This window comes from Phragmites australis, chromosome 17 (genome assembly GCF_958298935.1).
Source record: "Phragmites australis chromosome 17, lpPhrAust1.1, whole genome shotgun sequence".
In the NCBI taxonomy this organism is placed as follows: Eukaryota; Viridiplantae; Streptophyta; class Magnoliopsida; order Poales; family Poaceae; genus Phragmites; species Phragmites australis.
In genome coordinates this window covers 25,889,553-25,911,022 of record NC_084937.1, presented here as the reverse complement: position 1 = coordinate 25,911,022, position 21,470 = coordinate 25,889,553, and the positions used below count along the sequence as shown (strand labels likewise).

At 42.5% G+C, this 21,470-nt stretch overlaps 2 protein-coding genes across 3 annotated transcripts; one reads left to right on the top strand and one right to left on the bottom strand.

The window, feature by feature from the left end:
- Positions 1–2,730: 2,730 nt before the first annotated feature.
- Positions 2,731–3,612, bottom strand: LOC133897522 (predicted GPI-anchored protein 58). The gene has a single exon (XM_062338284.1). The coding sequence runs from the start codon at positions 3,376–3,378 to the stop codon at positions 3,028–3,030; it is 351 nt and encodes a 116-aa protein (XP_062194268.1). The 5' UTR covers positions 3,379–3,612; the 3' UTR covers positions 2,731–3,027.
- Positions 3,613–19,195: 15,583 nt separating this feature from the next.
- Positions 19,196–20,661, top strand: LOC133897750 (protein OXIDATIVE STRESS 3 LIKE 5-like). 2 transcript variants are annotated; one of them, XM_062338571.1, is made up of 3 exons: positions 19,196–19,546; positions 19,577–19,691; positions 19,989–20,661. In XM_062338571.1, exons 1-3 carry the CDS (start codon positions 19,336–19,338, stop codon positions 20,416–20,418), a joined length of 756 nt encoding a protein of 251 aa, XP_062194555.1. In that variant the 5' UTR covers positions 19,196–19,335; the 3' UTR covers positions 20,419–20,661. The 2 variants fall into 2 exon arrangements, with proteins under 2 accessions (XP_062194555.1, XP_062194554.1); XM_062338570.1 differs by having other exon boundaries at positions 19,196–19,691.
- Positions 20,662–21,470: the final 809 nt, after the last annotated feature.

The window sequence follows — 21,470 nt, the reverse complement described above, 5'->3', positions numbered from 1 at the left end:
AGTAGTCCAGGTTCCGACAAAAGAAGGTGATGTTGTTTCTATTACTGCCACTCACTGTATATTACAGTTTCATCATGATTTTGGAGGAATTTTCTAGTAATGGATGGAGGGAATTATAATCGGACTAGTGAACACGTTGCTGGTGACAGGCTGATAGCGCACACATTTCTTCTGGAACCAAAATTAGAAGACTGATTTGAACATAATTGGCATTATATACACTACTTATTTATTTATAGCGTGTGTTCAAATCCAAATAATAAAAAATACTGAAAGGTATTTCAGAGGCTGTGCAATGATAAACTAGTTGGTCCTTCCAATATTGTCGTGAAACAATCATTGGAATCGTTCCCCTACACTACACAACATGCCTCTTCATAGAGCCTGCAGCAACGCTGACACGGCACGAAAACGAATTAAAAATTGCAGGGAATTAGCATGAAAAACTGAACAAACGTTAGTAGGGTAAATAAATGTCCGTAGAAAAAGAAAGAGAAGTCATTTACAGCAATATATCTTCACATATTTACCTCGCTGCCAGTACATAGCATTGGATTCTACTACTATTACTACCTGAAGAAAATGTGAAGAGCCAACGGTTGGGAGACGAATTTACTTCTACAACGTTGCCATTCCCGTTGAGAATCGATGAAGAAAAACATTTACAGTAGTACCTCAATCGAAAGAATCCTAGGTTATTTACTTGCATGCGTACGTGCTTGCCCCATTGACTTCACAGCCTCGCATTTTCCCCTGTTTTATCGATTGAAAAATCCAAGTGTGCACCCTGAAATTCTGTACCCAACGTGCTGCCATCATCTTGGCCATTACTTTTTCATATGCCACTATATAATTTAGATGTGTTACAACCGGACAGTCCATTAATTCTCAAAAGGTGGAATTCAGAAAAAGAAAAAAAGGAGATTTTTTTTTTGTTTTTTTGTCACTAAGTCGCTCATCCATCTCATTTTGTCTGGGCCACATTTTAGTAACATACTCTAGTGGCAAAAATAAAATTTACTTCAGGAAAATCACAATTTTTTAAGGGTTAGTAACAAAGATAAAATTTATCCTTGAAATTCTGTACCCAACGTGTTGCCATCATCTTGGCCGTTACATTTTATTTTCCTTTTTCTAAGAAGAAGGGCAATTACATTTTTTACATACAACAATAGTAATCTAGTCTTAATTTGAGAAGGGTGGGATTGAGGAAAAAAAAGGAATTTTTTTGTCACTAGGCTGTTCATCCATCTCGCTTTTGCCATTTGCTAGTGTCTGGGCCCACATTCTAGTGACTGACGCTAGTGTCTAAAATAAACTTCAAATCGAGGAAATGATATCTTTCTCGGGGTTGGTAGCAGAGACAAAATTTACCCTTGAAAAAGAAAGTATGTTTGGGAACATTCCTTGTGCTGGTAGATTCTACTGCAGGTGAAAACTGAAGATGCAGGAGTAACAGAACGGCTTTCGAAACCCTGATCTCTCGCGTCATCTACTCATCTCGGATCTTTCCGAGACAAAGTGCTCAGCGACCTGTTCCTGATGCAACAGCACTGACCGTAACTGCAAGTTACAGCCCATGTGAGGGAGCTTTTTCAGTTCTCACTCGCCCCCTCTCTCCCCTTCTTCAGATCCTTTTCTGATGACCTTCTAGAGACCTGTTGGGTGGGCTGAACTCTGAATAACTCTGTAACTGCAAGAGCTTTGGTCCTGATAATCCAAGTAACAGTGGGCAGTTTGGCGTCTTGCTCAAGTATGTAATTAACTACCTGCAAATGGTTTAAATTTAACCAGGGTGGTTAGAAACATCTCTGAGGCTTGAATTTTATCAGCTGAAATCCATATGGGAATTCAGTTTTCATCAGGATAGGACACTTGGAGTGCTGCTGCCTGAACTGTGGTCTGGCAGGTAATGTGTATATGGCACTGTTACTGCTTGTAAGCTGGATGCGGACTGACCAATGTTGCACAAGACAAAATCTCTGAGACGCAAATTTGTTGCCTCACACTGTCATGATCCATCAACTGCATGTTCTTGTAACTTGGAGCTTGGATTCTGCTCAGCTTTCCATGGATAGAGCAGCTCTGAATTGTGATACGAGTACGACAGTCCATTGTACAGAGATAGTTAACTGAAGGCATGAGATGACTTTGTATGGATGAATGGATGAACAGAGCTTAGCTGAACGGTTAAATTTGACGTTTATAGGTAGTGAGTAGAGAGATAAATTGGGAATTAGGCCTATCAGAGAGATTTTTACCCTGCAAAGATTGATCAAATTGAGGGCGAGAAAAAAAAATCACGTCATGTCCTGATCAATGGAAGACTCTCTCTGTTTGTTCCCTCTAGCATTCGGACAACAACACAACCAAAAGTACACTCACCATCAGAGGCATTTTCTTTTGCTGGAAATGATTTGATGGGCAGGGTATCTAATCCATCCACTGCTGAGAGTATTCAGTAAATTAAGTTTGAAAAAAATTCAAACGTCACACATGATTATCTCACAATTAACAATTCTGGGCTGTCTCGTCGTAAGAATGCTGGATCTACCCAAATTCGAATTTTGTCACTGTGTTCATGGCCTCATGCGCGAGTTGCATCACCCAAATTTTGATCAAAACTAACGACTGAATTCCCTAATTATTTGCACATACAGCATCAAGCAAAGAACACATCAAAACTCAGGTAGTGATAAATAGTTCTGGTAGGTATCGTAACTAACAAGATCAGTGTGGATTTTCTTACAGGCTTTTTTTATTTGAACTGCTTCCATTCAGTAACAGCAATATATTCATTCTAGAGCAACAAATTCTCGCTCACACAAACACAACAAAAAAGAAGAAAATAAAACACACATAAAAATAATGCGTTATTTAAACCGCAAATTATAATTTATACCATGGTCGTGGATACCAGTAACCCAAGGATAAAAGAAAAGAAGAAGAAGCCAAGAACTCAGAAGAATTCTCCAAGAAATCGACAAAGCCAAGAAGGCCATGATAAATTACGGCCAGATCACGGCATCACGACACCCGGATCCGCTTCTTGGGGGGCAGCGACCGGAACACGGCGGAGAGGTCGCGCGGGACGGCGACGAACACCCGCGCGGGCGAGGGCGAGGGCAGCGGCAGCTTCCGCTTCGGCGCGGGCAGCCGCGGCGCCGGCGGCTTGCGCGGAGCCGGCGGGCACACCGCGGGCGGCCGGAGCCTGCTCTCCTCCGACGTCGGCGTCGACGGCCCTCGGTCCTCCTCCTCCGCCTCCTTTGCGCCGTCCCGCGCCGGCGACGGAGAGGACGAGGAGGACGGCGGGGGCGGCAAAGGCGCCGTCTTGATGGACGGCAGCGCCGGGAGAGCCTCGTCGGCGGGAGACGCCATTGCTGCCTCTCGAATTGCCGGTGAACTTGCACACGAAGGTGTAAATTGGGATCGAATTCTCCTCGTTCTTGAAGGGGGTGCAATTGCAAGAAGTGGGTAGAGAGAGAGAGAGAGAGAATAAGGTTGGGGCGGTAGCGCGAAGGCTGTTAAATAGCGATGCTCTTCAATGGAGGAGAGAGAAGGGCAAAAGGCAAAGAAAAGAGCATTACGAGGGGTGTAATGGTAAGTTGGTATCTGCTGGGCTTTACCATGAATTATTTATTGCTGACAGGCAGTAATGCTGTTTACATGGGTAATAAACCTTAGTAAAAAACAGGTTGAGGTGAGTGAGTAGTTGTGTACTACTATTTTACATGTTCATCCCCAACTTGTTGACAGGATACATTTCTTTCTGTGCACTGAACTGAAGTTCGGGTAATCATGGTCCCAACCAGCTCTGTCCCTGATAATTCTAAGTAGGTTCTTCAGATATACAACTAGTCCTTTGTTATGCACATCGTCAAGGTCCAATTGGACAGGTTCAAAAAACTAAAATTCTTTGCTGAACCTGGATGGTACAATTGGACAAATTCAAGGTCACGAGTGATGCAACCCCCAAACCTCTAGCTCACATGATCAAATAAGTTTAAAGTAGACGATTTCTTTGGCAGCCTGTTACATTATTTTTTTAGACAATTGAATGATGCATGAGACTAATGGTAGTGTAGTGGTACTACTTAAAAACAGCCAAGGGCACACATGTCACAGTGAAGTTATACAGTTCATGTTCAAGAACAATCTGATAGATGAAGTGACACAAACAATTAATATAAGTTTTGTTATCCAACTTCTTTTTCAAATCAACATACCCTGCTGAGATTAGCATTCCAGTTTCAATACCATGTTAAAATCCGATGGCTCGTTGGATGAATTTTGCAAGAATTTCTTAGGGACCAGTTAGTTCCATCAAATAGAATCACCGCTTTTCAAACGAGACCTAAACCGCTGTGGGGAAATTGCCCCAACTGTCTCGCATTTTAGGTAGTGAACCATATATAGAAGTGAAGAAACCTCTCCAACCAATAAACCCGCTACTACCATTTTGACAGCATAGACTAGACTCTTGGTGCAATTGTGGTGAGCTTAACAAAACATCGGCAGAGATGGACTTGAGAGCTGAATATGCAGAAAGCCAGGGGGGCACAAGTATAATGGTGTGAGAGGAGTTAGGTGAGATGAAAAGGATCGATGCTGTCCTTGCATGCATGGTGCAAGAGAAAAAGTTCAGGCTTAGATTGCAAGGAGGGTCAGGGCTCATGAGCAGTTGGAGTTGATGAGCACAGCCGCCATGGGGGCATGCAGTTTCAATTTGTTACAGCAGCAGCATGAGCAATTGGAAGGGCGAGCTAGAGAACAAGACGGAAACAAACAACATGGAGTGGCTTTTTGCTGCTCTTCTAGTTCTGAAAGTTTCAGCTGCCGCCACAGTAGCGGCACCCACCACCACTTCCCCTGGTCTGGCCTCACTACGCTGCCCTGGCTATGGCGCTACGCATGGCGCGGCCGTGCACACGGTCCCTGTGGACCAACGCTGCCTGCATGCCCAGGTCGATCTGTGCATGATTTCCTCGCGAGGAGAAAATGGGCAGGCTTTTGAGTGATCAGCAGCAGCATGACAGGGCCAGCAAAATTGTGGTGATGTTTTTGTACCATTTCTTTTTTTTTTTTTCCTTTGGCTATTTCTGAATTTTTCAGAGAAAACATTGCATCTGCAAATTTTGTGTTGCATAAACGTGGACTTACCGTCGCGTACCATTTCCATAGAAATAAACCGTGTACCGTTTCTAATCTCGAAGAACCAAAGGGTAAGTTAAGACCAATATACCAAAAACAGCCAGTACAAAACCATGTTATTTTCTTCATCCGCGAAAAAGCACACTTCGAAGCAGCGCAATTCGTCAGAAAGAAAAATGTGCCGGAGTTTTTGTTTGGTTGGTACTAACTATCTAGCCTTCATCCTGCAAAAGTATATATAGGAGAAACTGAATTTCCACTCATTTACACCGGGATTAAAGATATAATAACCAAAAAAAGGCAACTCATGAATCATGACAGGCATTGCGTGCAAGCGAAGAATGCATTTCATCTAATCTACTGATGGCAGTGGCCTCTGAATAACATTGCCTTGCTTGTGCTTTTTCTTCTCCCATGGTGGGGTTTCTTTTTTCCCTTCTTGTTGTGTAACGGTGGAGAGGATAGTAGCCCTCAATTATGGAAGAATTACGGGAAACTGCCACTGGCTTGCCGGAGGCCGGACCCTGATCGGCGGAAGGAAGACGAAGACCAGATCTCGCCTCTCGCCCCACCAGATCATGCACAAAGGTGGCTGGCAACAAGAAAAGCTGGTGCTGCCACATGGGTCTTGTTGGGTTGCAAAGGGTTTGTTTAGTCTTTTCTAATCCCCTGGGTTTTCTACCACTTTATTCCCATCTCAGATTAACTTAACCGCATCTTGCACATTCTTTACACTGCATATATATATATCCATGACAATGTCATGTCCGGTGCACACTGCCCGATGCAAAATCTAATATCTTGTCCGGCCTCCCGCGGAAAATTTAAACTCTTCTCGCGGAGGATTTTACTGTGCTAGTTGAACAAAGCATGCATGGCACATCGTCACATTGCACTAGCTACAGCAACGGATGAAGAGGAATCAGGTAATTAACGAGGCTCATCCACCTCTCTCTATCTCTTCTTCTTCCTCATCCTTTTCTTCTCCCTCTATCTTTTCTTCTTCCTCTCCCTCATCTATGACATATATATATATATATATGTGTGTGTGTGTGTGTGTGTGTGTGTGTGTGTGTGTGTGTGTGTGTGTGTGTGTGTGTGTGTGTGTGTGTGTGTGTGTGTGTGTTGGGGGGGGAGGGGGCTCAGGGGCTTCGATTGGCTGCGAAAATGTGCCCCTGACTAGCAAGTATCTTTATCGAAAAAACTAGCAAGTATGATTCACATTTCACCATCTTGGGTGATATTACAATCTATGCCTGCAAAAGATAGCTGAAATGAAGAGTTTTGGTGTTCAACTGTTGATGCAGGTATATAAAAATGATACATGCCTTTTCGTATGTGGTATATAAACTATGCACGCAATTAATGCAAGTTGGTAGATAATTGCCTGTATATAAATCCTTTTAATGAGTGTATAGATCCGTATATGGCCCCACACATGGTTACATAAACTTTATAATATTCTCTCTATTTCAAAATACGAGATCCATATTTTTTTCATTTTTCCTCTAGACATACATGGTTACATGAATGTGGATTTATTGACGTTCTCTCTCTCTCTCTCTCTCTCTCTCTCTCTCTCTCTCTCTCTCTCTCTCTTTTGCCACCAATTTATCTCAGTGCACCATCGGTATGTGTGGGTTTACTATCTTTTTTCTCAATACAAGAGAGAGAATTAGTTAGTGTGGAATTTTATTTACTCATAAATTTTAGAGCGAGACACAGAGAGAGGAGAGATAAATGGTGGGAAATAATAGAAAATGTCAGTAAATCCACATATATACCGTATATTTGTAGAAAGTTTGAAAACAATATACACTGACCTTGTACATTGAAATGTAGACAGTATTATATACAATTTGTGTCGCCACACATACGGATCTATACAATTGTCAAAAGAGATATATATACAGGCGGATCTATCAACTTGCATTGCATGCATAGTTTATATCTCACACGAGAAAGCGTATTATTAGAATATGAGATGAGACCAGATTGGAAGAAGGATGTGGTGGGTCTTGGAAGCATGCATGCATCATCATCTCGAGAGACATCTCATGCACAAATCATGTGGACCATGTGGGTACGTGATCGCCATGCATGTGATCGGGCGCCCATTGCCTAGCTTTCGATGCAAGGATCCGATGCCCTGGCGTGTCATGACATGTGGATGCGTAAATTATAGTATATTTAAGCTTGATCGATCATCTGAGACAATAGAATATGTTCCTGTAATCATGAAACGGCGCCGTCTATGCTTGCCACGTGTTCCGATGTGTCACCTATTATCTAGAGTTGCATGCTAATCCCACAGCATAGATACACAACTAGAAAAATAATTTTTCGAGACACCCAAGGTGTCTTTTCACAGGTAATTCATATGAAAATCCGTTTAAGCAGTCTGCGACGGCCCCTACGGTTTCAAGTAGCTTGTGAAAATAAATTTTTACAGACGGTTGCTTATGTGAACCGTCTGTAGAAATAGTTTAATTTCTAGAGGCGGTTCCTTATATGAACGTCTGCATAAAAGGTTATTTTCACACACAGTTTCTCATGTGAATCACCTGTGAAAATAAAATGATTAACACAGATGGTTCATATAAGTAATCATATGTGGAAATGACCTTTTACATAAATGGTTCATTATGTGAATTGTTTGTGAAAATATGATGATTAACACAAATGGTTCACATAAGGAATCGCATGTGGTAATAGTTATTTTCATAGACAATTACTTATGTGAACCGCATGTGGAAATGGAGGACGGGCCATTTTCAGATACGGTTCACACAAGAAACTACATTTGAAAATTGATGACATGTTATCTTAAAAAATTATAACTTTTTCATACGAACTCAGATGAGGACAAATTTTATATAAAAATTGTAGCCTCGTGGAGATCTACAACTTTGGAGTTGAATTTTTTATTTGAAATCATTTAGGTGTCTAAATAATCAGTTGAAGTTTCATATATATGTTTCAATCACATATGCTACCACAAGTTCTATTAATGCAAGTAAAATCAAGAAAGAAGAAGAAAAAGAACAAGATCAACAAGCGTCATCAAGCTTCAAGTATCATCAACATCTCCAACAAGATCAACAAAAAGAAGATTAAAGATCTCCACTATCAACAACAAGACTTAGCTTACAGAAGTACTAGTGATAATAATAGTATCAAGTGTCATCAAGCGTCAACACGTCACAAATATATTTTATTTTTCTATTATATTTTCTTACCTCAACAGTATTAGAATATGAATCATTGTATATTTTTGCTCAAGTTTGATGTAAGGGGTGACATCTATAGACATAAACACGCGTTCCAAAAATGATGCAGAAACTTTTGAGAGTGAGAACTCAATCTTTTAAACCGTTTTTTGCCAAAAAAATCATCAAACCCAACAACATCAGGGATAAACGGGTGTAACTTTTTCTATAGATATCCGTAGAGTCAAAAAACGTTAAAATCGGAATCCATATGCAAAAGTTATATGCATTTTACCGAAGGTAATCAGGTCACTGTAATGCTTGGGCAGAAATGGTTAAAAGGATATTTTATCCGGTATCTATCATAGGTACTTGATAGGTGAGCTGGTTAGGAGGTTCGCGTGCGAGCAAAGGGTCCCGGGTTTGATTCCTACCGAACGCTAAGGCTGAAAACAACATGAAAAAATAGCGTGCCTTGTGACTTATGACGACGTGACAGCGAGGGTACATAAGCGGTTCCTTAAACGGACCGCTTGTGAAACCTATCATAAATATCTCTTTTACGCCTATAGAAATCGCCTATTTTCACAGTCTTTCGATCACAAACGGATTGACTAAACATCTGTACAAATGGGTTATGCCCCACTTAAAAATAATTTTTATAATATTGATAATCTGGCTTAATTTTGTTTGGAATGAAGCTATCTAGACAAAGTCTAGATGCATTGACAGCCTCTTGAAATTTAGATGCGTACGTGATCCGCTGCTACTCCTCTCAGGGACGGCATATGAATTCAAAATTAAAAAGTACACGGCCGACAGATTGATCTCTTTGTTGGTATTTAATTTGAGCGCATAATAAGACAACATCGATTAGCCAGCTCTTGCTCCATACAATTTGTATGTATACATATCGTCGTTTTTGATTTATCAAGATCCCCTATGTGCAGACGTGCAGTGATGGATCCAGGTCCATTAAGTAGGACTATGGAGACTCTCTCTTCTTTCTTCCCATCTTCTTCTTTTTTTCTTTATCTTTCATGTCCAAAAATTAAAAGGGGCTTAGAGGTTCAGGTTCAGCCCCTCTATACCTGTTGGATCGGCCACTGGTCCCCGAATAGATTTTTTAAATGCAGGAATTTTACAATCAACAGCTCAATTTCCTGCTGGAACTGAGAATTTTCTTTCCGTATGTTAGGCCTAGCCAGTAATTAAAGCAAAAGGGCATCGGAACAGAACGTACTCTGAAGCACTGCTAGTTTGCAGGGCATCTTTCTTTCCGTTCACTGTTCCTATCGACAGGAGGAACCTAGAAAGGTTTCAGTAGCCTGTGGTACACACATGCAGGGCTTCGCCATGCACAGTACGTGGTAGCTGCTTTCGTTTTTTTATTTGCTGGCCAGCCCAGCACACAATTCCTCTGGCTAGTGATCCCGCGGACGATATGACATGTGTCAATGATCGATGCAACGTCATCCAACGCGGCGACGTGCTCGTGTACTACGGCGGCAGAATTATTATTGACGGAGCCGGCGGGCATGGGGTCGGACCGGCGGTGGGGACCGGCGGCCGTCCATCTCGCCGGAGCGAAGAAGACAATCGAGAGGACCACCTGAGAAAAGGCGAAGCTTGCAGCTACCTCTTTTTTCCTTTTCCCCTCTCTAGCTAGCTAGCTTGCACCGTACTGCATGCATGCATGCATGCACGCACGCAGAAGCAGAGTGGCCCTCCTCCGGTTGGCCGGCCGGCCGGTCGGTCTCTGCACAGTGACGGCGCAGAGGAGGAGGAAGAGATCGGTCGGGTCCGGCGATTTGCAGCGCGGGAAAGCGAGGGCTTGTCAGGCCAAGTCATGTGCATGCGCTGGTGTGGTGGATCAATCCAAGAATCTCTCGCGATCTCTCAATTGTCTCCCGCATGCATTGAGAATTTTTAATAAGATGATTGCAGTGACACCTCGCACGCAGCTGCACCTGCAAGCGGCTGCCTGCAGCTACCTCCTTTTCGTCCCCTGATCGACTGGTTTCTTTCCAGCCCTGAGCCATTCACTGATCATCGATGCATGGATCTCTTCGTTTACAGTTACTAGTTTGGCATTGTCAGCGAGAGCAGTAGTTAATCAATTCGATCTGCGGTGCATGCAGTGAGCTAGTCAGCACATGTCAATGCTTGGGATAGTTTCTCCGGGAAGAATTACAGTTTGGAAGCTTGTGATTCCCGGTTCCAATCACCCGACTGACAAAGATCTCTGCAGCTGCAGCCGAAAGCGCTATCGCTCTCACTCTCACTCTCACTATCCCTCTCGTTTCAAACCGTTGCTGTTGCAAGAGCAAGACATAACAAATTCTGTTCTCTAGCTAGCCCCATCGGGACTCAGGACCGGATTGCAGGACGAATTGGGGCACAAACTACTCTTGGCCCAGCTAATTCATCAGCCACACAGCCTACTGGCTGAGCCTGATTAGATTTGGCACGGAGGAAAGAACAGAGAGAGAGGTTTCTGATTCTCAAGCCCGGCCTAAATAATGCTTTGTACATGAGCCGCACAAGGCCCATGTTTGAACCACGCGTTCTGTAGCTGCATTCCGAACAGGGCTGAAGACGAGCACGGATACACAGGAGAGGAAAATCTCTTCCCTAAAAAAAAAGAAGAGGAAAAGCTATACAGGGAGGATACCCGTGACGGCGGAGGTGGCTAAGCCCCCTACCCTCCCGGACGCACTGGGAGCTTTCTTCAATTTGTTAATATGGAAGAGGAAGAAGAGAGAACAAAGAAGGGAAAAATTCTTTTATTTAGTGACTCTGGATCTACCACTGTATACAAATGATCTTCTAGGCTTGTACTGAAACTGTGAAGGAGACGACTAACACATAGCTGTTTGGATAAGAAAAGGGCTAGCTAGCAGAGTAGCAGCCACAACTGAACTAGTTGATTAAGTTGATCCGATTATTGATATATCTGCTCTCGCTCCCCTATCTATAGTAGAAAAGGCGACACAGAGGCTCCTACAAGGTGATCTTTTGATCCGGCATCAATCTCGTCGTTCTTTTCTCCTTCGGTGGTCTCTCCGGCACTGGAGGAGGGGAATTGGTAGATTGATGTCCGGGTAGCTGGTAGTATAGTTAGTAGCTTTTAGGGTTGTAGATTAGCTAGATTTGAGGTGTGGTGGTGCTTATGCTGGAGGTACCTCGCTGGATTTTGCTCCTCAAGGTGCTCTCTGGCGACGATATCTTTGTTGACTTCATCTTCGGTGACCCCCTTGTGAGGTTTGTTTGTATGCAGGTTTAGTTGTGAAGGGGGAAGGAGGATTTTGTCGATCCCCTTTTTATGTGCGTGTGTGGATCGTCGGGTTTTGATCATATGACATGTGGTCATATTCACCATAATTGTAGCACTTTTTCTTGTCTCCGCCACCGAATTTATCAAATTTTTTAGAGCGAAATTTGTTCTTCTTGATCATAGTTGTAGTCATTCTTACCCAACTTGGATATTATCATTGTGGTTCTTTTTATGAGGAGGTCAAGTTCGGTGTCGGTATAATCATCATCACCATCATCTTCGTCGCTTTCACTTATTGATAGAATCTTCACCTTCTTTTTATTCTTGTCAATCATTTTAGCCTTGAGAGCAAGATTCTTCTTAGATGAGGATTCTTCTTGATCTCCAAATAAGAACATCTCATGAGTGCAAATCTTGCCCACAACATCAGTGACGGTCATATCATTGATGTCTTTCTCATGAAAAAGAGAGATAATAATATTATATTGTAGCTTGAAAAATACTATCAAGATCCTACGAATAATGCCTTCTTGAGACAATTGAGTGAGTCCAAGAGAATTAATTTCTTCAACAAGCATATTCATGTTAGAATACATATCATTGCATAGCTTATTGCGAAGTATCTTAAATTAATTAAGGTTGTTCATTAGCACATGATATATTTCCTTCCAGATTTTTATAGAACCTTCATGAATTTCACAAAGATTGGTCCAAATATCATGAGCTAATTCCTTGTTCCTTACTTAGAAAATACATCTTCACTAATTCTCTCAAAAATAGTATTTTTAGCCTTAGTATTTCATCTAATTTGTTGTTCGGTAAATGGTTAATTAAACTCAATAGAAGCGACTAGCTAAACTTCAGGGGAAATAGCCTTACGATAGCTCGTCATGCGAACTTTCTAATAGGAGAAGTTCTTTCATTCGAACCTTGATACGCTACTTCCATTCTCAAGGGACTATTGCTCTAGGATTTTAAGCCTATCAAGAGCACGAGGCTCTGATACTAATTGAAAGGATCGAATGACCCAAGAGGGGGGGTGAATTGGGCTATAAAAATTACTTTTACCAAATTCTAGAACAACTAGCAACTTTAGCCTAAATGAATTGAAATACAACTATACGATCAAACTAGACGAAAGCATAAAAAAAATAAGCAAACTAGAATACAAAATAAATGTGGAAAGTAAAGTTTGCAAGAAAAATGCTCAAATGTAAATATGAGAAAGTAAGGATATGGAAAAGAAAATATCGATTTTTTCCCAATTTATCGAGGAGTTGGCACTCTCGCTAGTCCTCGTGCTAGTCCTCGTTAGAGCATTCATAAAGGATATCACTCCCCCTTGAGTCACGAAGTCTCAAGTGCTCATTTATGATTGTCACTTCTCTATCTCCAGATTAACAGACATCAAATCAAGCACATAGCTCTTTTCGGGGCTCCCACAAAAATTCCAAAAGCTCATCGAGACACCTCCAATCACCAAAGACTGGCTAGGTATTGCCAACCACCAAAAGTAATAAGTCAATAGCTTCACTTGACCAAGATCATACCTAGACTACACCTAGATGTACACTTGCTACTCTCCAAACATTAAAGATGTCATTAACCTTAAATTAAAAACTTTGAAATTCACTTAAGTGCACTTTCTTGCTTCTTGATGACATACACAGTATATAAGCTCTTCTGGGGTCACAAGAGAACCAACTGAAGCCAAATGCGAGGGTATTTGTAGGCTAGCAATCCAAATTTAGCCGTTACCTAACAACCCACTTTTTATGTTAGCACTGGATGATCCGGTGAGTATCTCCTCACAATCAACGAACAATCCAGTGAGCATAACTTTCAAAACCATATTGTGCGAGCTGTCATTAGCCGTTACTGCTGATAATAGTCCAGTGCAGCCATTCGATGAGCACACCTTTAGCACGGGACCATCTAGCTAGTTAACCTTTATTTTTCAAACAACTGTAACCTTCTCTACAAAAATTAGTCCGGTGATTCCTCTTTGCCTTCACTAGACCATCCGATGAGTGTAGCTTCTTCCGAAACTAAAAAATTCTTCTCTACAAGAATTACTCCGATGCTCCCATCTTTCCATTATCGGATAATCCGATGAGTTCAACTTCAATTTCACCTAAAAAAATTGCTTCAGCTGAAAAAACACAAGTGCTCTCACGGGGGTAACACCGGACCATCCGGTGCAAAATTTGACCATGTGTCACAAGAAAAGATTCTGGTGATGCCTGCATATTAATGACAGGACCATCCGATTAACACATGTGATTTCTATCTGAACCAAGAAAAATACTCTGGTGAGAACACGAGTCACATCACCGAAATATTATGTGAGGCTAACTTTACTGAGCTCGTCTAATTCAATCTTTTCTTGAGCTCTAATTTCACGATATCTCAACTATGAGTTTCTATGAGTTATGTAGTGCTAGAATTTCACAAGTATATATCAAATCAAATCTAGACTCAACTAGATCAAACTGCTATTCTTAGTCTCTCTTTATAGTACGGTAAAAGGACTAAGAAAGACGATATATACTACTTTAAGTGTCATTTATTTATCTTGTGACACTTAAAACTAAAAGATACTTAATCTTGATACACATCTCCTTTGATCGTTCATATAATTACCTTAAGGGCCAAGAATATTCAATCTTTATTATGAACTAAATTTTTTAATACCCTTCAAAACAAGTTTTTTTATACACAATAATACAATTGTCATTAATCATCGAAACACTTATCACTTATACAGAAACCTATATGCTACAAAAGGTCTATTTTAAATGCAGAATTCTTAAAACACAGTAACGTGAAAAATGTACGATTGAAATGCCAGCTATTTATAATCATACGGGAATTCATAACGTAAGAAAGTCTGAAAAGTAACGTTTAAATGTAACACAGAAAAATACAGGAAACTCAGGACACACTGAAAGAAAACCATCAGATTGGACTTTATGGTTAGTTTTCGCCAAAATCCTTTAGGAATAGCCCATTTAATAGGAATTTTTGAAGTATTTGTTAGGTAGCATTTCTTTGATTCAAAAGCCCTCATTGAAATTTTTCTATATAGATTGAATTCTCCAAAACTCCCACACCATTCCTTGGTTCCAAAAAGGCTAAGTGGAAGCACACATTTCCGACTTGTCCAGGCATGCGCATGTGTATGCGTGCACAAGAATTATCCCTAACCTTATCGCAAAAACAAAATCAAAGGGTTATGTCTACCCGTCAGCACTCATATCAGCAGGTTGGCACCTCCAAGAGAGTCTTTCTTTCTTTTTTTCTTTTTTTTTTTTCGAAAATTCAAGAGGGTCCTCCCTCCCACCGACGAAATCCCCTGTACGGGAGTTTCACACGAATTAAATGCAAAAAAAAAAAAACAGCATTCTTTCTAAAATTCCATTCAAGCTCCGATCCATTCATCCAGGAGTTTAGGAAACATGTTTGTGGACAAGCATACTTCAGCCGCAGCAGGAAGAGCAGTAGCGAATTGCAGGCCAAGATTTGTCCCTGTAAGTTCAAGACGAAACAGATTACGGGCATGTTTGGTTGCTGCCTTCGTAAATATATGTCTGAGTCTGAGCAAGCTGAAGAGATGCCTAAGGTATGTTTGGTTGCTACCCTGAGCACCTCCGTGTCTCAGACTTTCATCTCAGGCTAAGGCATTCGAAATCAAGCGCCTGAGACTCAGGTCTCGACCACGCTCGTGCATGAGTCGTCTTCTTTCTTCTGCTGTGCTCTCTCTGGATGACTATTCACTTTGTGTGACCATCCTCTTTCCTGACTACCATCCTCCCCATGGTCTTCCTAGTGAAACCGTCCTCCCCGACCACAGTCTTCATAGTGCGACCATCCTCTCAAGCCACGGTATTTACAGTACGGCCGCTCTTCCTGATCACAATCTTCCCCACGCGCCCACACTCCTTGCCTCCTCACTCCTCATATCTGCCTCCTCTATCCCACATCGATAACTATCCTCCCCAACCTCGCTTAACGTTGCAGTCGTCCGCATCCCACTCCTCTATCCCACATCGATAACTGTTCTCCCCAACCTCGCTTAACGTTGCAGTCGTCCGCATCCCACTCAACCTCGCTTGCCTCCCTACCGCCGATCATTGCCATCGCTCACTTGGTTTGGTTTGCTCCTGCTCGTATAAGAACGCAATCAATAGTACCGTCAATCCTCAAAATTAATCACTCAAACCATGTATTACCTTTAAATTGATCATTTTATCATATTGTCTACCTCATAGCACATCTATTTGGGTGGTCTTCACCACCTCTCCGGTCGAGCCTCGCCGCCGACGAGCTCGGAGGAGCGCCCGTTGCCACACGAGTTGAGAGACCAAGTGAAAACAGCTTTTATCTTTTATATTAGCTAATTGACAAAGCGTATTTTCAGTTTTACATTTTTATCTTAGGCATCTATCTTCAATCAAACAACAAAGCTAGTTGGTGCCTAATAAAAAAAATTCAACTCTCGGGATAACTTCAGACACATGTTTTCCTCATACATAGAGCTAGGGCAGCCAGGCCCTACGTCTTCCACAACTCTTTCAGGAGCTTGCAACGAAGCATCAAAAACCAAAAGAGACTTGTATAAATTTCGTATCCACCATCTGTCCATCCCATTCCCATTCCCATCATCTTCGTCCCATGCGGCCATACCGCATATTCGCATGCATGCTTCATGCTTGTAACCGCGAAACGTACTACTCCTTTAGATAAAAAATATTTTGACGTTTTGAAGTAACATGGTCATCAATATTTACCCTGGCACTAGCCGACGGTTCATTAGGTGATGTACAACGCCCGGCGCTCGGAGGTCGAACTAAATTTTATAAGATATAGTCTCACTTGTAGATTTTCATGAAATGTTGATACGTATTTTTTTTTATCACATAGATACATACGTACACAGGTCGTTGGATCAATGGTGAATATTGTAGATGGAAGTCTAAGAAAGTCTTTCTTAAATAACCTTATAAAATTTGCTTTCCTCGGAGGTAGTCATGCAAGTTTTCTGGCCACCGTGGACCTCCGCTCGAGCACCCAAGGGCTTGCTGCCGTTCGAGGAAGCATTCTACGTCTGAAGCAATCCGACTGCGCAGGCAGCCGCTCCAGACCCAGTTGAGTTTTACGGTTATTTAGATGAAAACAACCGTCGATTAGTAGAAAAATTATTAGAAGCATGATGAGTGCGTTGAGGCTAATGGATGTTTACACAAGCTCTTAAGTATGCTAAATAACCTAAGTATCTACAAAATATAACCTAAGTATCTACAAAATAGTTGCTTTCATTACATATCAGGGGATCCAAGCGTCACATGTGTGTTGTACGCACCTTTAGCCGGCTCGTCTCAAGCCGAGTTTAGACTCTGTTAGGATATATTGTGCTTTTAGAGATTCAGACTTACTAAGCAAGCGACTTTCATCGTTCAATTTTGATCATTGATTTTTATAATAAATTTTTAGTTTTTTATCCCATCAAAAATTAGGAAAACTTTTTTATTCTATTTCTCAGCTTTCAGTTCATTTCAACCTAACTATTTTCTCAACTAACTAAAAACCATCATAAACTAGGATAAAAGATCAACTTCCACGTAGTTTTTAGTTCTCTTCATCCTGAAAAAAACTAGGACGTTAGATTATCCCTAACCATATTTCCTTCATTTCGTTCCCTTCTCGATTCCCTTCCTCGTTTCTATTCTCTTTATTTTCTCTCATCTCTAACATCTTTATTTCAAGAGGAATTATGAAAAGAAAGGAGAGAGAATTCCATCCAAAAAAAATAAACTGAAAATCTCATCGTAAATGAAACCGTAAAAAAAAATTAAAACTCTGACGAGAAGGAAAATCATACGAAAATATCAGCCTCAAAGGAAGCTGTTGGGGCTAGCGCGCGGAAGTGTCGCCTGCGCCCGGCAGGCAACCTCGTCAAGTCGCTCTCCCGGGTGGCCTGCCTGCCGCCAGGTCCACCACCACGCAGAGGAAGGAACGTGCCAGAACGCCTCAGCTCGGCCTCATCCGAACCCCGCGCGGGTCAGCCACTGGTCCACCCCACCGAACTGGTGCTGCTCCAACTGTAACGGATAGGGACGGCCTGCTCTGCTTCCTTCGCCTGTCGGCTCGGCCCGGCCCGGCCCGGCCTCTCCCTTCCCCTTGCCCAGCCCACAGGAACACGGATGGACGCGGTCCACTGGCCACGCAAGGGGGCTGGGATCCTCTGCGTCAGGAAGCTGAGCTGTGGACGACGCCGCTCCATGTCTTCCCCTCGCATAACCGGATGTTTCCGTTTCACTTGCTATCAGGCGCGCGGAGGACTCGAGCCCTCTACTATTGCGATGCACCTAGGAGCCTCTGAGCGGTTCTTTGAAAATTTTGGTGGGTTATTCAAGAGCTGGGCGACGCAGATGGGCAGGTTAACGGCGAGCCTCCTAAACTTTTGTGCTGAATTCATCACTACTTGATATATTACCTGCTGTAACTTCTGTTTTTGATGATTCAAAATATCCGATCAATACGTTATTTAGCGTATAATGCAGAAACAATAAAGTAACCTTAGTTATCCATCAAAGATACATTAAAAAATGGTACCAATTGATACCATAACCATTACCTCCATCCAAAGATACATTGAGACTCAAACATCTCTCTATAAGACTAGCAACTGCACACGTATTTTATACATCTAGAATCAATTTAGGATATAATATTTCGAAGAAGAAGAAAAATAACATAATAAAAAAGATATTTATATACACGAAATTCATAATATGATCATATAATTTTAGGAGAGAGAAGAATGACGAGAACCTAGATAGAAGGATAGAGAGGGCCGTATCATCCAGAGTTGACCGTCTGTAGCAACACTGTTAAGAGAATTGAAATGGTGACTGATTTCTGAGGGATGAAAACAATTATAGCATAGTATATTAGTGTAAAGATATCGCGACAGAGGCAACCTCCATGGTTAACGGTGGCGGCGGCGAAGTGTAAGCGGTGATACACCCTCTCCAAAAAGTTAGCATTGTAGACGAAATACAAGAGACAGCATATCATCTAGAGAAACCCGACGGTAAATATATGGAAGTCAAATATTAAACGTTTAGATATGGACAATAAATAATAAAAGATTAGGTGTATTTTTTAAAATATATAGAAGATAAATATTGGACATCTATGTATAGAAGATAAGTAATGGTATATTAAATGTATTTTTAAGGAGGAATATAATATAATTTTATACGATGGTCATTTGATCAACTCGGATAGATGATGAAGATTGATCACATCTGTCACAGTTTATATATTTTTATAAAAATATAGAAATGATTGAGATAGAATACTAAATATTACTCGATATCTGATAATTGATATGCTAAAGATATAATCGCACCGCATGTTAACACCGCGTATTTTATGCTACGCTGCAGAGGATCCTGGACCTTGCGGCCTCCATCAGCCTACAAAGATCCCGTCTACCCAAGTACCCTCCTGGTCCTTGCGCTTATCCTATCCTGCGTCTCTCTCTCTCTCTCTCTCTCTCACCAAGTTCACAAGTTGAGTTCTTGTCCCCGTTCTTGGACGGACACATATCCAATCAGCCCGAGATTTGCTCAATTGCTCTAAGCACACACTGGCATCGTTCGAAGCGTCGAGCCTCGCAGCTCAGGCGACATGTCGACGGTGGTGGCGGTGGCGGAGGTGCGGCCGGCCTACGGCTTCCCCGGATCCGGGAAGAAGAGCGGCGCCCAGCATGAGGATGTGGTGGCTGTCGGGAAGAGGAGGAGCGACGGGTTCTTCATAGAGGAGGACGAGGTGGAGGAGGAGGTGCTCACTGAGAGCTCGTCGATCGGGGCGCCGTCGCCGTCGGGCTCGTCGATCGGGGCGCCGTCGCCGTCGGGCTCGTCGATCGGGGAGAACTCGTCGTCGGAGGCCGGCGGGGACGAGGGGGAGGAGGAGGTGGAGAGCAAGCTCAAGGAGAGCGATGGGGTGGGCTGCTTGGACGCCCTGGAGGACTCCTTGCCCATCAAGTGAGTTCATAAAGCTTTCATTTTTCTCGTCTTGGATTGTTCATGCTTATTCTGCTTCTGCAAAATGGAAACTTTATTTCAAAAGGAGATGTTTTTGAGGCCCTTTTAAAAATGTCAAGTTTCTTTTGCGATGTGAGATGTTCTAGATCCCGGGAATGGTTCGAGAACTTCTAACCCATGAGTTTTCCGGGTTTCTCCTCTTTGTCAAAGAGCAAAAAATGGAAGCTTGGAAGGAACTTGATCCAAAATTGCCTAAAAAATCGCACAGAATTAACTCATTCAATTTGGTGTGATCAGGAGGGGCCTCTCCAACTTCTACACGGGCAAGTCCAAGTCGTTCACCAGCCTCGCCGAGGCGGCGGCGGCCAAGGAGCTCGCCAAGCCGGAGAACCCCTTCAACAAGCGCCGCCGCATCCTGGCGAACTGGTCCCGAAGAGCCTCCTGCAGCTCGCTCGCCACGGCCACCTACCTGCCCCCGCTCCTCTCCCTCGACCACGCCGTCGCCGAGGGGAACGAGGGAGAAGAGGACGACTCCGACGACGACAACGAGTACAACCACCTACCGCACCGCGGCAAGAACGGCAGGGACGCGCCGGCATTGCCGCTGCCTCCCCCTATGTTCAACGCGCACACGCAGATGGGCATGGTGAGGAGGAATGTCCATGGGACCTTCAGGTCTCCTAGGTCCTTATCATTGCCTGATCTACAAAATAGCACTCATACATAGTGGCTGCAAATTTGCAATTAGCTCAGAATTCTGATGTATCTTGCCTAGTCGAGATGTTACTAGTTAGTTACTACTATATAATTGCAATGCATAAAAAATCCAAGTGTTATGTGTTTATCATGGCTTTCTTTGTCCTGAGAAGGTGTGTACCAACTATGAACTGACCGAACCTGGGGGTATCATTAACAAATGATGATCATGAATTCATGATGGTGATTAGTTAATTGGTTTGCTTTTGATCCATTGTTGGTTTGTTGCAATCACATGATTTGCTTGATGAGTCATCCTATGATTGTACTACTACTGAGTAGAGCTAATTGGTCATGGCTAGTGTTATGCTTGCTTTGTGAGGAAATGGCCAACGACAGAGGATCAGCTGATCTGATCCCAAGAATGAAAGCCCCTTTGCACTTTGCAGCTGGTAACTTTGTTCTGAAAAAGCATCCAGTATATATCCATCCATCCTTGTTTCCTTCGTCAATATGCGTATTGCATAGATCGACCACAATGGAAAGGGATTTTAGAAATGCAGGGCAGCGCCCTCTGTTTTCACCAAACAAGCATAAACAAATGAAAGGCACTGCAAAATTGTGTGATTTTTTTTGTTTCGTTTTTTTGGGGTAATTCTTAGCATCTTTATTGACGGCTCTGCGACATTGTTTTCATACTTAAAAACAGCATCGGTGCGTCGCATGGGCTAGTTTTCTTGCTGATTGCTCGTTCCAGTATTATTTTAGGTTTTTTCTTGGCAAGTAGTTTTGAGTCAGAGAACACACAAGGGGTGGTGATGAAGGATCTTATGCTAATTGTTAATCCTATTGCAAATGTGATTAATAATTATACGAGAGAGAGAGAGAGAGAGAGAGAGAGAGAGAGAGAGAGAGAGAGGGAGGGAGAGAGAGAGATGACTGTATGTGCAATGTGGTCTTATCCTGTTGTACAATTGGCATCGAAAAATATTCTGAGTTCGTACGTTGGGTTTGCTAGCTTATCTTGTATGCTTTGCTTGGACATTTTAATGCTTGGTAGTTGGGGCCTCGGGGGCCTGTCTT